Below are 15,440 nucleotides of genomic sequence, written 5' to 3' on the forward strand. Positions count from 1 at the left end.
AATATAACGTGTCAGCTTTAGAGGTGTTGGTAGGTAGAGTTTTTAAATTTGCACAAAGCCAGGTTAGCTGTTTCCCTTTTTCATGCTAAGCTAAGCTGTTTTCCCCCTCGCTCTAGCTTGGTACTTAACAGACAGACAAGTGAGTTGTATCAATCTTCCCATTTAATTCCCAGAAAGAGAGCAAAATACTGCAAAATGTCAATCTTTTCTCTCTGCACTTTCACATCTGTATGAATCACGGGGGTAACAATCCTTTGTCTCTGTCCAGGATGAGAACATCATGCAGTCCATGCAGCTGTTTGACAACGTCATCTAAGAATCTGGACCAGAGAGCACGCTGGCACCAGGGAGGGGAGTGTGTGTGAAAGAGGAATCAGGATTGGAGAGTGTGTGTGAGTGTGAGTATGTAGGTGTGGCTGTCTTCTGACTTGCAAGCTTGTACTTGTGTTTCTGTTGAGAGCTGTGAGTCCTGAGGGCACCGACAAGCCCTCTCCTTTGTCCTGGACCCCCAGTGACATTTCTCCAAGCAGCATTGGAGTTGCCCTGACTCCCTTCTTCATCATGCAGAACTTTAGTTTTACCCCAGAGACACAGAGAAACAAGGCAAGTGGCGGGCTCACAGGCACTGGCGCACTCAAGACCCCCCCACTTGTTTTATTTGAACTTTTATTTATTACTATTACTGAAGGAGGAACTATGTTGGCCTGCAAAGGCTGAACTCAAGAGGGAGAAAATTACCCCCAATCCTTGTTCCTAGATCACTTTTCCCTTTTTCCCTGTGATGGCTGAGATTTGGATTTGTGAATCTGATCCTGCCTCTCTGTGCATGTGGGCAACACCTCCCTGGAGCAGCAAGACTGCTCATGTCCCGGCCATAAAAATAGAAACGAGTCTACCACCATCTAGTGGACAAGAGGGAGAACGACACTTCCTTTGAGAAACAACTGAGGAATTGGAGATCCAAGCGATCCCGTTGTATGGAGGTTCAGACATGTTGTTTTCCGTGAGGAACTGATTTCAGTATCGCATGATGATGTCACTAATATCCAATTATGTATTTACAAAGATACTCCAAAGTCTGCTTGTCTGTCTGCTGTTCCTAGTCATTCACAGGTGCCTCACCCTTTGTGTATGTGTGTGTGCATGTGTAACAGAGAGAGATGTCATCCATCTTACCAATTTAAGACTCGAATGGGACGATACCCATTTCCATTCAAAGGATTCTGGTAGAATAATTCCCGGCCTTCCAAACTATTACAGTCCTTGCTCTAGGTGTCTACTGACTGTTGTGCATTTTCTAGCATTCCCAGTGGTGTGATCCTAGACAGTACAATGTGGGGATTGCACTACAGTTGACAAGCTGTTTTGACCATCCAAGCCTCTGTCACCACAGGACTGGCATACCACAGTCGTACTAGTCTATCAGTATACATCCAAGGGGATTTTATTAGATTGCAGAACGTATTTGTGAACTTTTTGTAATCGGAAATGTCATGTGGTTGTAGCAGGTTCTACCACTTCAAGGAAAAAAAAAAAATCTCAAAACCCTTGTTGCATTAAATTAGGCTCATTCAATTTCAAAGAGGCATAGTACGTGTGTGTGAACTGTTAGTGAGAGACACATGGTTTAATAGTATAGTTTTTTTTTAATGCCCCCACCCACCCCATTCTGTATTCTCCCTCTCTCTGTAACACCAAAGAGAAGATAAAAATTAAAGAGGTATATACAGCCACTCTAAGTTAAGACATAAAGCCCACCTGTGGGTGAAGAGAGAGGGAGATGCCGTGTAGTAAGTAAGGCAAGGGGCAATCAGAGGTAAAAGGATGTAATTTAATACATTACATGTGGTTTACCTGCAGCCTGTCCAAACCGAAGTGTAGCTTTGGGTTGTAAACCCACGTTTTGCTCTGATGAATCAATTATTTTAGACAATTTGCAACCCCCTTCTTAATTTATTTTTGTCAAAGTTTAACTACTCTTAAACCTAACATGGTGTAAGTAAGATGAGGCATGCAAGGCCTAGCTAAATAGGTTGTAGTGTCCTTTAAATGTAGAGGGACTCACATGAAATAGCAATAATGTTCTCTACCACGTTTCAGCACCATCCAACCTCTCATTCCTCTCAGAGCACAGTATAAGGATGCACTAAGACCCTGATGAAAATATGCACTTCTCACCCCGCATTTTTTTTTTTTTTCTGTTCTGCATTTTTTATTTAGGGGGAAAAAATTGGTTTGGCTCTGATTGTTCCTTGCCAACAGTCTTTAACTTCCATTCCTGACCACAAGTAAAACCTGTCTATACCCGCATGTACTGTGTCTAGAACAATGAAAACCTACTAACCCGTTGTACTGACTGTCTAGTTAGCTAGCCTCAACTGGTTGCATTACGTATTCAAAATGTGTATATTTTGTACAGAGATAATAAAAATCACAGTTACTATGCAAAATGGACTGGAGTTTGAATTTCGAAGACTGTACATAATCATTTTTATTAAAATAAGACTGAGAAGTTCTGATACAGTACAAAGCAAAAATCAAGATTCCACTATTTTTTAACTTACACTTCATCACAAAGTCAGCAAGAAATGGTTTTTAACTTAAATATACAGAATTATACATATAATCCCAACAGCCACATCTGATTCAACTAACAGGCAGTGTGTGACCAGGCACGAGGCAATGTTTGAGCAAAGTTCATTGAAAACATCCTGTTCAAACTGAAGATCAAAAACAGCGATTCAGTCGGCTTCAGTTCGAACTTCACAGTTCTGACTGGCTGCAAACCAAATATGTGCCCTTCACTGGAAATCATGTTGCTGTGACATTAAAGCTGGACAGAAACTGAAAATCTGCTTGTTTTTACTTCTGCATGTCCTTGTTTAATATATTGCAAAACAAAACACCTCATGGTAAGTTGTCACCTTCCGATGACAACATGCATCCACAAACGGTTCAAGGCCCTGATTCATTCTTGTGATTTTAATCAACACCACTCAAACGACACCCTTGCTTTAATAACAGACTGGTAAAAATAATTCAGCATCACCACATGAGGATTGCTCTGTAGCGCCACAGGACAGATGCTCCAGTGTATGCATAAAATCCCAGTGTTCAATGAAAGATGTCTTTTTTCTGTTTGTTACGCCTTTTTTTTAATGCCACTTTTCTTCTCTGAATGCCTCGTTCACAATGGCACTGCTGACTCTTAGAGGCTTGAGCTGTGGCTGGTGGGGATTGGATTTGTCCGTAAAGGAGCAGGCATTTACTTGGGCACCTTGCGGAGCTCTGCCAGAACCCAAATGGCCAGAGAGAGAAGAGCCACAGAACCAGACTGGTGAGTTGCTGCCAGTGGAGTGGGGACATACAGTAACAGGGTGCTGATACCGAGGGCAACCTGAAGAGTACAAACACACGGAGTCAGTTACATGGACATGTAATTGACTGAGCTCAAATCCACGTTTCTGGCCTAACTGACAGCTTACCTGCCCATAGGCCATCGCTGCGAGGAGGCTGATGGCGATCTTAGCCCTCCTGGGCAGCATCATCCTCCTTGAGAAGAGATAGAGGCCTGTAATTGCGGTCAAAGAAGAAATTGCCTGGAAAAAAGAATTCAGAAGACCGTTAACAACCTGCTGCCTCTCAATTTACTGAACGAGACAGGAGAAGGGTTAAAATAATGTTTCACCTAAACTAAAATGTTTAAATGGTAAGGTTAAAGGTTATTTCTGTTCAGAAAAAATAACATACCAAAATTCTGTGGTCAAACTGCACAGTTGTGGGATTTTCAAAGAAGTTCTTGAGGGTAGGGGAGAATGCCAGCAGATCATCAGGGATCCATCGGTCTCCCATCTTAGGGAAGGAGTTATACACCAGCCCAGCATCCAAACCAGCAACAAAAGCACCTGTGTAAAAGCATATGTATAGATTATATTTTTATCTATCTTGACAGTCTGCAACATTCTGCAAGATTTCACAAATTAGCTTCAAATGTCCAAGTACTTAGTTATTCTTTTAACACCCCCCTTTGATTCTCTGAATGTACTCCATGCACTCATATCAATCATAGAAATTCATTCACACATTTTGTGACATTTCATTCACACAATTCAATTCAATTCAATTCAATTCAATTCAATTCAATTCAATTCAATATACCTTTATTTGTCCCGCAAGGGGAAATTCCAATTTACAGCAGCCCCAGTAAAAGGTGGAATTAGGTAAAAAACAGCAAGTATATACAAAAGAGTGTAATAAAAATAAGCATTATATAAAAATAAGCATTATCAAATTATAAATTGTATTTGCGGACTGTTATGTACAGGATGAATTGCACAGATTATTGCACCAGTTATTGCACAGATTATTGTACAGATAATTTACAGATGATTAGATTAGATTAAACAATACCTGAAAGAGCAGTAAGGAAGACGAGTCCACCAGTACCCTTGGCAAACCTCCTAAGCTGCAGGAGGCGTTTGCTTTCTGCCAGCTGTGATGAAAGAGGTGCCATCGTGAATGAAAAAAACAACAAAAAACTTCTAACTTGCAAACTGCATAACTTTACTGTATTTATTATATTATTGCATTATTGCATTGTGTGAGTGATGTGAGATATGTATGCTCTGTTGGTGCAAATCAAATTGCCCTTCAGGGACATTAAAGTTTTTCAAATCAAATCAAATTTGCTCACACAGACCAAGGTTAAAGCCGTATTACTTAAGATGCAGACAGAAACTATAATGAGTATTTGGTCTGTAGGCAAGAAAAACTGTACCTTGTGTGCAGGCAGCAGCAGAGTAAGCCCTGTCCAGAGACTGGCACAGTAGAGCAACAAAGCAGAACCAAGGTGAGCAGACAGACGATACTGGCTGACCCGAGGGATGTCATAAGACTCAGGCTTCTCCTCCAGACCGCTTTTCACCATGTACCACCCCAGAAGACCCTGAGAGGACACACACAATGATACAGTCATCCATGTCTTTTTGATATTCATTTTACATCCATATAACTTGACAACGCTAATCATGACAAATTAAACAGAGTGCCCAATTTGCTCTTGAAAGAAACTAATAATTGGCTCAACTGTGTTGGAAATGAGGTCTCGACCTCGATGCATTTCCAAGTTAAAATAAAGGTTGAATGAATTAATGAATCATGAGTGAGGCAAGGAGTAATAATCCTCTCCCATCATCACAGCAGAATCAAGCCTTACCTGGAAGAAGACAAATCCGCAAAGCCCCAGCACTTTTCCCTTCATGGAGCGATTGAAGTATCCTTTCCTCCAGAAGTAAATGGTGGGGAGGATGTACGCAAGTCCAACCAGTCTACCCCACATACGATGACCCCACTCCATGTAGAAGATAAACTTGAACTCTGGCAGAGTCATGTCATGGTTCATTCTGGGAAACACAATGACAACAGACAATTCATCTTTGAATGATAGACCCCATACTTTTGTTTAATACATAACACTGTGGTATATTCAATTACATATTTAAGAAAGCTGTGTTTGGCATCAAATGCAAATAGGCAAATAAAATATAGGTGAAAACTAAATTAAATATATTTGCTGTCAATCATTCTCAAAATGATGCCAGCTTACAAACTTGTGATGTGAGCTGGTTATGAGTGTTATGAGCGATTATGATGGGGCGCCTTTAAACTGTACACGTGTGTTTTGACAGGGCAAACAGAAAAGATGGGGGCTTACATTTTGAATTCAGGAAACTGCTGGTACTTGGAAAACTCAGCCTCCCACTCTGACTGTGACTGAGGCGGCTTCATCTCTCTCACCAGATGCCAGTCAACCATGGAAAGCCCAGATTCTGTTAGCCTGATTGAAACATATACAGTAAGTACCTATCAACACCACATTTACACAAGTAGAATTATCATACTATACACAGACGTATCACTTTTACCTTGTGACACCACCCAAGACAACAGCCCCGACCACCAGCCCACTGCAGCCCAGTAACCAGCGACCTAGTATGCGATTTGTGGCCGCGTTGGGGACGGTAGCTGCTGCCAGGGAGGAGGAGGTCCCCGCCTCCGCTGTGATGGTGCTCTGGCCCCTTTTCAAAAGCCACTGTCGAGGCTGTGGACTCCGCTGCACTAACTAAAGGAGAAAGGGGACTTAAAATAACACTGGATACTTCTACATTGAGATGCTTAACAAAACTGTCACATTTACTTTGTTAACAAAGTAAAGGTTAAAGACACTCAAGAAACATTCATTTCAGTTTGGTGAAGAACCTTTTCTGTTTCATATCACATACACAAAGCCGGGTCCATAAACGAGTGCAGCATATACATAAATCACATACATTCGGCCTTGTAATACTTCATTCTTGTCCTGCTAGCAGGTCACTTCTGATTTCACTTCATCCTAATGACTTGTCAGATCTTCAGTACTTTAAACCAAAGGTTTGCAGCCTGACTGGTTGTTTGGTTTAATGTCTGGGAATAGGGAAAAAGTCGTTATTGGAAACTGCAAAACGAGAACACTTGGAGTTTTAAGTAGTGTTTTACATCGCTTGTGTCTTGGATTCATTTTATTTGCCAGCGCTGGCCTTACTTTGACCGTAAACGCAACATCGGATGATGGGAGGTCGGTGAGGTGAGTGTTACTGCGGAGTACAACCAACCAGGTGACCTGAATTGCCATACCTTTATTAAAAACGCGTTGAAAACAGCATCAATGTGAAACTAAACAGACTTAGCTAATGGGTTATCTTCTCGACAATGTCTGACATACCGTGTCATAGTTATATTGCTTGCAGTTTACTGTCTGACCTTTTTCACGCTTTAGCTATTTAGCTAACGTTAGCAGCTAACTATATACTCACGCCGCTGTGTTGAAATGCCTTGCCAGCATTTCTGCAACCGCAAAAAAGCGTTGTTCGTACGGAGCTGAAGAGCAACATCTTTGTGTCTGCTAGCGCTGAAGCGGTCCTGCAGTACTGTCTTAAAAGATGAAGTTTAGGTAAGTAAAAAGCGGATGTTATAAAACCATGTTTCTTAACCAACGGTTCAACTTTGACCTTCTGACGTCATGACAACTTGGCGAAAAAAAATCAAGTTTTTTTTTCTTTGTTATACAGGAAACACGGTCCCCGAAACATAACAAATAACTACATAATATACATATATGTATATTATTTTCGATTTAAATTCTATTGTTGAGGAACGGGACGTGCAGATGGTGTGTGCATGATTTGGTTTATAGCATATCCCGCATGGGCGGTCACCGTCCCTTCCTTTGACCCAAGAGGACTGCGTAACCCGTATAGCACCGCCCACCCATCAAAAGCGGTTGTTAGAAATTCAACTAACCGGAAAACAGCTCCACGATCTTGCTGTAGTCAGTGAGACACCCAAACAGCTTCATATTCTAACAGCATATCGCTCCTGATAAGGTCCCATGACTCGACAGTGAGTGAATTTGACAGGTTGTTAGCTAAATTACTGTGAACGTGTTAACTTACATATTCACACTGAATCTCTCTCTGTCTGTGTCTAGACTGTGAGTATGGCAGAGGGCTTTTTAATGGAGGTGTGTGTGGACTCCGTGGAGTCTGCTGTCAATGCTGAGCGAGGAGGTTGGTAATGTGGAAAGTCAGTGAGCGTTGTTGTGTTCTTTGTATTAAGGCCACTGTGACCTACCTGATAAATACAGGCAGTACTACTTGAAAGTAAGGGGCAACGGTTGCGGCCAATCAATCACAACTTAAGTGCGACTCTGGACAGCTACTATCTGTACTAAGTACTGCGTGTTAAATTAAAGTGCAGTGTTATTCATGCCTCAAAAGCTATGGACCATAAAGTTTGAACGCTTGTCTTTCCTGACAGGTGCAGGTAGACTTGAGCTGTGTTCTAGTCTTCTGGAGGGGGGTCTCACCCCCAGTCTTGGTGAGCCAGTTCAGTTCAGGACACATATTCATGCACAGCCCTAAGCTCTTGTTCTGGATCTGCTGAGACCAGACAAGCACACAGAGTCACACCTGCCACCGTTATTTGCTTTGCAACAGGTCTGCTGCAGGTAGTGAAACAGTATGTCAAAATCCCAGTCTATGTGATGATCCGGCCTCGTGGGGGGGACTTCCTGTACTCAGACCGGGAAGTGGAGGTCATGAGGAAGGACTTAGAGCTGATGAAGAGCCAGGGGGCTGATGGACTAGTGCTGGGAGCCCTGACAGAGGATGGACGGGTGGATGCAGAGCTCTGTATGGAGCTATTGGGTAATGTCTGCCTGTATATTTCATCTTCTTTGTATGGGCTTAAAAGACACTAACCAAAAACAACCAAGATGCTCACTGAACAGTCCGTGATGTTTAGTTGCTCTAACTTACAAAGAAAACATTTGAAAAGACCCGCCTTACATAACACAAATGTCCCAGAATCAGAGATAACAAGGTTCTCTGTTCACGCTGCCATGTTATTTATTGGAATCTTGCCAAAACAAAAACCTCCTCACTAAAATGCCATTTTGGAAGCAGCAGGCATTTTTGCAAGCCATTGTACGAACCAAACAGGCATGTCTAATAACATTAACAAAGGCTGAATTCCATTTAGTTGTTCCAGTCTCAGAGCTCTAAGTTCATGCAAGTTGCCATAATAAAATACCAACTGTCAACTCTGGTGTTGATGTTGTTAGGGACACATTAGGACAAGTCAAATTTTTTACTGTTAAAAGGGTGTTGTTTTTTTATACCTGGTCCAGATGCCATCCTCCCACTGTTACTGATAATTGTTTCATAATTTTCTTGACTTTCTGTATAATGGACTTCAACTTTTTCCTGACATTAAAATCAGAAAGTCAGAAAGAGAATATATTGTAGCAATAATCCATCTCATTTCCCCTTCAGTATTCCACCTTAGGTGCATCTTTAAAAATACACACTTCTCTGCAGCATCGAATAAAATTGTACCTGTTCCTGAAGACTGAAGACAGTCCTGAATACTTATATACCCTCTGTGAATCACATTATAACAAACAGAGCCAAGACACTGGTGAGACCTGACTGGTGTGCAGTATTTGTGGTGAGAAATCAGTCCAGTCATGTATTCTTGAAATCTGCTGTATCACACTGTATGCGTTCCTAAATATCCTCACACTTTGTTTTGGCACTTGCTCATAATACACAATACATTGTATAAAATCAAGTAAATGTTTCAGGCTTTAAATGAAACAACAGTACAACTGTCCATAGGAAGATAAGATGAGACATAACTTACTTGATCCCACACCAGGGAAGATAAGAAATCAGTAGTTTTGTCGTGCTTGCAAAGAGAGAAACAGTGCTCCGATACTCTTTCATACTGCAACTTTGCAACAGATGTATTTTTTTTGTTTGGTGTGTTTTGTTTTTTGTATTGTTCCATTTATTTTTCTGATTGTCACTTTTTGCTCACTAGCTGCTGCTCGACCTTTGCCTGTCACCTTCCACCGAGGTAAGATTTTCTCCTTTATATCACATGTAGCCTTACAACTTTCTGATTCTTTGCAACTGCCGGCAATTCCACTTAACGAAAATAGAAACACAACACTTTCATTTTCGCTTCCTTTTTGCAGGAGTTGAAGTGAAAGATGTAGGACTTCTTTTGTGCGCACAAAGGGCTTATTTCTCTGGAGTGTCTGGAAAATACGGCTGGAGATATATGAGGGAGCCAGACCTTTCAAATCTTCATGATAAGAAGGAGGATTTTGAAATTAGGGTGTCTGCTGGTGTTATATGATCTATCTTCATAGATCTTGTGATGGCTCTCGCAGCCGCTTTCTGGACCAATTGGAGACCTTTTACTGTCTTAGGTAGGCCAGAGAAATGTGCATTACAGTAGTCGATTCTAGATGTTATGAGGCCATGCTGTAAAGAGGATTACAGCATCTGATTTTGACCAAATGGGCCATATTTGGGCGATTTCATGGAGTTGGAACAAGCCAGTTTGTGTTATATACTTGATGTGTACAATCATCATCACCTCATCTTGCAGCATGATACTGCAAGGCCTCATGTTTCAAGGGTCTGTACACAGTTGAAAACATCCCAGTCCTTGCATGGCATGCACATTCACCAGACATGAAACCCACTGAGGATGTTTAGGATAACCTGGATTGAGGCATACAACAGCATGTTCCAGTACCTGCTAATATCAAGTAACTGCACACAGCCATTGAAGAGGAGTGGGCCAACGTTCTACAGACCACAATCAACAGCCTGAGAGGCACTGACCCCCCTCGCAAAAAAAAAAAAAAAAAAGGAACGCATATCTGTAGCTGTAGTCATGTGAAGTCCATAGTTCAGTGCCTAATAAATGTTTTTAATGTTTTTCAAGATAAAACTGAACAATTTAGAATGGCCTTTTATTGTTGTGGCCACCCAAGGCACACCTATGCAATAACCATGCTGTTTAATCAGCATCCTGATACGTCACATTTGTCAGGTGGCTGGATAAACCTGGCAAAGGAGAAGTGCTCACTCACGGGGATTTGAATAAATGTGTGCACATAACTGGAGAGAAATAAGCCTTTTGTGTGCACATAATACTTCTTAGATCTTTTACTTCAACTCACTGAAAAGCAGAAATGGAAACAAAAGTGTTGCAATTATGTTTTCGTTGAATGTAGACTTGAAAAAATATCACAGAGGCTCAGTGGAGTAAAAGCTCTTCAGAGTCCTTCATCAAGGCTTTCAAGTTTGTTGCTTAAAAGGTGCCTAAAAGACTGATACACTGTTTATTATTGAGTCTGAACTCATGTTATTGAAACTAATATCGATCCTCCTGCAGCTTTTGACATGGTTCATGACCCAGTGGTTGCTCTGGAGACTCTGGTATCGTTAGGGTTCCAGCGTGTGCTGACAAGCGGCTGTGACACCTCTGCTTTGGAGGGACTCCCGCTCATTAAACGGCTCATTGATCAAGTATGTAGAACTGATATGTGTACAAACATGTTTGCATGTGTGCATATGCAAACTGCATGGCTATTTATGTTATCTCCACCTGTTCTTCCACTCAAAAGGCTAAAGGAAGAATTGCCATCATGCCAGGTCAGTGCTTTTGTTTTTCTCTTGTGTGCAGTGTTTTTTTTATTTCTCAATTGTTTATTTATGTTTTGTTTTTTTATTCAGGAGGGGGTATCACAGAGAGGAACCTGCAGAGAATCCTAGAGGGGTCTGGGGCTCAGGAGTTTCACTGCTCAGCCCGCTCCAGTAAGGATTCTGCCATGAAGTTCAGGTATGTTTAAATCCAGCCTGCCATACATTAAGATTTCTTGTAAGTATGGAGAATAAAACTTAGAAACAAACTTTTTCTTGTTGCTGTCTGTCCAATGATGTTTCCACGTGCAGGAACACCTGCGTGACGATGGGAGCGGCTTTCTCAGCACCTGAGTACGGCCTGAAGGTGGCAGATGTGAGCAAAGTACGCACTCTCAATGCAATAGCCAGAAATACCTTGTGACAATCATGACGCACAACAAAAGAGATACCTCAGAAGTGATCATGAGTAATTATACTGATATGTCTTCATTTATTTGGACGAAAGCCCAGAATCAGGAGGCATTTCAGAATTGTTCTGTTTCTGTTTTACCACTTATCAAACAGTCTCTGTACAGTTAGAGCTCAGGGAGAGCCCTGTAACCCTCTGGAATATGCAGTCTATCAAAGTATCTCACAGTGGAGACCATGAATAATTTACTGTTACTGTTGCAAACCTGTATGTGGCCTCAGAAAGTGTAATACTTTAAGACTTCATAGATATGGAAAAGCACTGGCCAGTGCTGCTGTTGTTTTCAGAATAGCATTTTTTCCAGTTGCCATATAGTTGACCTATATTTATTTACAGCACTCAATATTGACAGTGGAAGATAATGCAAAGCTGTGACCTTTACTATTGGTGAACTATTGGTTTCTATTGTGTACTATTTTTTACAAGAACAGAAACATTGTGACTTGATTCAGTTTGCTCAGAATTTAATTAAAAAAAAACTTTAACTGTTAAGTCCAGTTTTATTCTTATTGTTGTCATATGTTTACTGCAATTAAAACCAATTTCTTATTAATTTAAGTGCTTCAGTCCCACTACTTTGAATTGTTAATTGTTGATCATTCTACAGAAAGAAGGTAAATTAAGTCTAAGGTAAATTTAGCTGTCCATTACTACTCAGAAAACACCATGGAATATTTTGCAATATTCATTTTAATATATTTGAAGAGGACAAAAGTTTTGATTCATGGTTAAGGGCTGAACTGTTCCCATGAAAAAAAGAAAAACAAGAAAATGATGCAGAAAAAGCAAGAAAGGTTAAAAGTCACAAAGTTGACAGAAATAAACAGAACCGAGCAAGGCAGATATGAGGTAAACACTGAACAGAGCACTGTATGGGCTATGGCAGCGTATAAAGACTGGTTTGTAGAAAAGAAAATGTCAACAGACTGTGACAGAAAACACAGGGTAGAAAACCTCAATCAGGTGTGGCAGTCATCTCATGCATCTGTTTAAAACTCCAGCGGTAAAAGGGTGGTAGTGGTACTGCATTGCCAGCTACATAGCAGTTAGGACTTCTCAAAGTTTGAAATAGTGAGTTGTGCTACCTTCAAATCCAGCAATGGATTAAATCCATAGTTAAAAATGATCGCACAAACAGGAAAGGCATCAGCCAGCACTGATTTGCAGCTCCTCTGGGGTTCAGAGGTGCTGTGTTGAACATCCCTTTGCACTCCTGACGCTAAAGCCTTCTACCTTTACCCACTAAAAAAGAGACACAACAGCTACTGAACAGATAAGCAGTGTGTACTCTCATGAGCCCATGGAGTACAATTTCCCTGGGCAAATGTTACCAAATCATCCCAGCAGCTGGGATTTGGAGGAGATACACCAATCACAGCTTGATTACAGCACAGCTGTCCAACTCCTCTCCGAGGCGGGTCTAGAGGGTATTGAGATCTTGTCTGTGACTGGGCACAGATGTGAGGGCAGCCTGAGGAGTTACTGAGCTCCAACCATTAAAAATAGGGAAAAGTGGAGTAAGATACCATCCTCTGATCCATGCAATGGCAGCAGATCTGGTGAGCACCACTCTCAGTGACCGTACTGTACACACTAATTTAAACAATAAATCCATCCATCCATCTATTTTCTATACCGCCTATCCCTTTCGGGGTTGCGGGGGGGCTGGAGCCTATCCCAGCTGTCAACGGGTGAGAGGCGGGGTACACCCTGAACTGGTCGCCAGTCGATCGCAGGGCAACACACAAGACAGACAACCATTCACACTCACACTCACACCTAAGGACAATTTAGAGTCACCATTTAACCTAATGAGCATGTTTTTGGTCTGTGGGAGGAAGCCGGAGTACCCGGAGAGAACCCACGCATGCACGGGAAGAACATGCAAACTTCACACAGAAAGGTTTCAGGGCATTCAATCGATCGCAACTGGACTTTGTCAGATTGTCTTGGAAGACGTTTCGCCTCTCATCCGAGCAGGCTTCATCAGACTAGATAGGACAGCTCTAGTCCTAGGACTAGAGCTGTCCTATCTAGTCTGCTCGGATGAGAGGCGAAACGTCTTCCAAGACAATCTGACAAAGTCCAGTTGCGATCGATTGAATGCCCTGAAGCTTACAATGACCTGGATGAATGAGAATATTCACAGGCATGTTCACACAGAAAGGCCCGACCTGGGAATCGAACCGGCAACCTTCTGGCTGTGAGGCACACGCACTACCTGCTGCGTCTAAACAATAAATGATAATGATAATACTAATATTCTAACGTTATTGGTGTTCTCACAATAATTGTCCCACTCAACTTGTCTCACTTCACCATCAATGGAAATGTTCAGTTCAATGTGAATTGTAATGCTGAGTAGGCTAATCTAGAAAGGGCTACAGAGTTTACATTGCTATGGACGCAGTTCCAGTTGGTACAGGAACATCAGAAGACTGGGAAAGTGGTGGAATGCTCCAAAAACACCTGTTTGGAACATTCCACAGGTAAACAGCTTCATTGGTAACAGGTGATAGTGTCATGATTGGGCATGAAAGGGACATCTTGGAAAGGCTCAGTCGTTCACAAGCGAGGATGGAGCGAGGTTCACCACTTTGCGAATCTGTCAATGCAAGCTTTCTTTCAGGTTTAAATTGGCTCCTAGTTAGAGACGCACATATAAAGAAGATATTGACCAATTGTGTCACTTACACTCTGTGAAGCCACACGTTTTGTGTTAACTGCGATCCACGATGACCAGTGTTTCTGTGACTATCTTGCGCTTCTAAGACAGACTGATCTGAAATTTGGGCGTGTTTGTCTGCATGAGCACTTTCACAGATGTTGGCAGCTGCACTCTGTGACAAGGCTATTTGTTTCTTATTTTATGGGGATAAAATGTGTTTCTGACCTTCTTTCTGTCCCACATCTCCCTTCCATATCGGAAAATATCCTCTGGTTGTTTCAAGAAGTAGGTTTACAGAGTCATCAGGATGACTAAGAAAACTCCAGAAATCCCTCAAAACTAGAACTTTCGTGGTTTTATTGAGCAAAGTTATCCAGTTACTTCAATAAACCTACTTCATAGAAAAGCCTCTGGTCAGCTATTGTATGTTTTTGCTCTCTCTCTCTTTCAATCCTTCACTATGTATGGGTGAATGATGACATTGCAGTTCACGGTTAGTGATGAATCATCTTGGTCACATTATGTTGAACACTGGTTTCATTAGTTGGTTTTATTCTCTTAAATGCACATGAAACATACCTAAATATTCACCTAAGAATAAACCTGTTTGACTTAACCTAGCCTATCAAACATGGAGTCTCGTTAAAGGTATGTTTTCACTGCTGGCATCTGGTCAGAAAGCAGAAACAAGCAGATGTAACTGAGTTGGATGCTAAACATTTGAGCTGAAGTCTATGTAGAGAGTTTGTCTGAGCTGTAGACGGCAGTAAAGCCCATCAGAGAGTCTGAGTAATCTGTTTCAGGACCTTCATCGATATCACAGGAAGACTTTTCACACACAATTTTAAAGACTAAAAAGGTTGTATTTGCAGCAGTGTAAGTGAATTACTTCACTTTTAGTTTTATGATGATGTTTTCTCATTTGAGCTGAAGATTATGTATTACAGTATACACAGGTTGTTATGGCAGCAAAGCTCTGTATGAGAGTCCACACATTTTGTCACCTGTTTATTATCCCTGACCATGGGCTGCAAATAGTATTGTCTGCTCAGAAATTAGACATTTGTTTGTCATTTTTCCCTAAAAAAAGACAAACAAATAACCTTTCAATCATAATTGTTTGCAATTAACTTTCCGGTGATCCACTAATTGTTTAAGTGGCTAACTTAGACCATCTTTAACCATGGCCCATTCTGTATTTCCATTTTGTGTGACGTAACTCTTTAAGGCGACCTTTGTCTCATCAAATTCTGTGACTGCA

General features: G+C 41.4%; 3 protein-coding genes across 10 annotated transcripts in view; 2 read left to right on the forward strand and 1 right to left on the reverse strand.

Moving 5' to 3' along the window:
• Positions 1–2,847, forward strand: part of LOC139341735 (A-type potassium channel modulatory protein KCNIP2-like) — a 91,568-nt gene extending 88,721 nt beyond the window's left edge. For all 8 annotated transcript variants that reach the window (XM_070978401.1, XM_070978395.1, XM_070978397.1 and 5 more), the window contains one exon: positions 269–2,847. In XM_070978401.1, the coding sequence (XP_070834502.1) occupies positions 269–316 (48 nt within the window). In that variant the 3' untranslated portion in view covers positions 317–2,847. The remainder of the gene's footprint in view (positions 1–268) is intronic.
• Positions 2,848–3,162: 315 nt separating this feature from the next.
• Positions 3,163–7,045, reverse strand: cox15 (cytochrome c oxidase assembly homolog 15 (yeast)). The gene is made up of 9 exons (XM_070978393.1): positions 6,852–7,045; positions 5,925–6,121; positions 5,714–5,836; positions 5,216–5,402; positions 4,778–4,945; positions 4,411–4,492; positions 3,751–3,905; positions 3,486–3,599; positions 3,163–3,397 (listed from the first exon to the last, which is right to left on the reverse strand). Exons 1-9 carry the CDS (start codon positions 6,927–6,929, stop codon positions 3,266–3,268), a joined length of 1,236 nt encoding a protein of 411 aa, XP_070834494.1. The 5' UTR covers positions 6,930–7,045; the 3' UTR covers positions 3,163–3,265.
• A 294-nt stretch (positions 7,046–7,339) lies between these two features.
• Positions 7,340–12,063, forward strand: cutc (cutC copper transporter homolog (E. coli)). The gene is made up of 9 exons (XM_070978403.1): positions 7,340–7,437; positions 7,526–7,604; positions 7,855–7,914; positions 8,034–8,243; positions 9,421–9,456; positions 10,792–10,925; positions 11,024–11,051; positions 11,133–11,238; positions 11,352–12,063. The coding sequence occupies exons 2-9, from the start codon at positions 7,535–7,537 to the stop codon at positions 11,461–11,463; spliced, it is 756 nt and encodes a 251-aa protein (XP_070834504.1). The 5' UTR covers positions 7,340–7,437; positions 7,526–7,534; the 3' UTR covers positions 11,464–12,063.
• The last annotated feature ends 3,377 nt before the right edge of the window (positions 12,064–15,440 follow it).

This window comes from Chaetodon trifascialis, chromosome 13 (assembly GCF_039877785.1).
Source record: "Chaetodon trifascialis isolate fChaTrf1 chromosome 13, fChaTrf1.hap1, whole genome shotgun sequence".
In the NCBI taxonomy this organism is placed as follows: domain Eukaryota; kingdom Metazoa; phylum Chordata; class Actinopteri; order Chaetodontiformes; family Chaetodontidae; genus Chaetodon; species Chaetodon trifascialis.

Coding starts and splice junctions, on each gene's coding strand:
- cutc (XM_070978403.1), top strand. CDS start 7,535: ATGGCAGAGGGCTTTTTAATGGAGGTGTGTGTGGACTCCGTGGAGTCT. Junction 7,605..7,854: donor TGTCAATGCTGAGCGAGGAG/GTTGGTAATGTG, acceptor CTTTCCTGACAG/GTGCAGGTAGACTTGAGCTG. Junction 9,457..10,791: donor GCCTGTCACCTTCCACCGAG/GTAAGATTTTCT, acceptor ATCCTCCTGCAG/CTTTTGACATGGTTCATGAC.
- cox15 (XM_070978393.1), bottom strand. CDS start 6,929: ATGTTGCTCTTCAGCTCCGTACGAACAACGCTTTTTTGCGGTTGCAGA. Junction 6,122..6,851: donor AGGCATTTCAACACAGCGGC/GTGAGTATATAG, acceptor TTTCTCCTTTAG/TTAGTGCAGCGGAGTCCACA. Junction 3,906..4,410: donor CTTCCTTACTGCTCTTTCAG/GTATTGTTTAAT, acceptor GCTTTTACACAG/GTGCTTTTGTTGCTGGTTTG.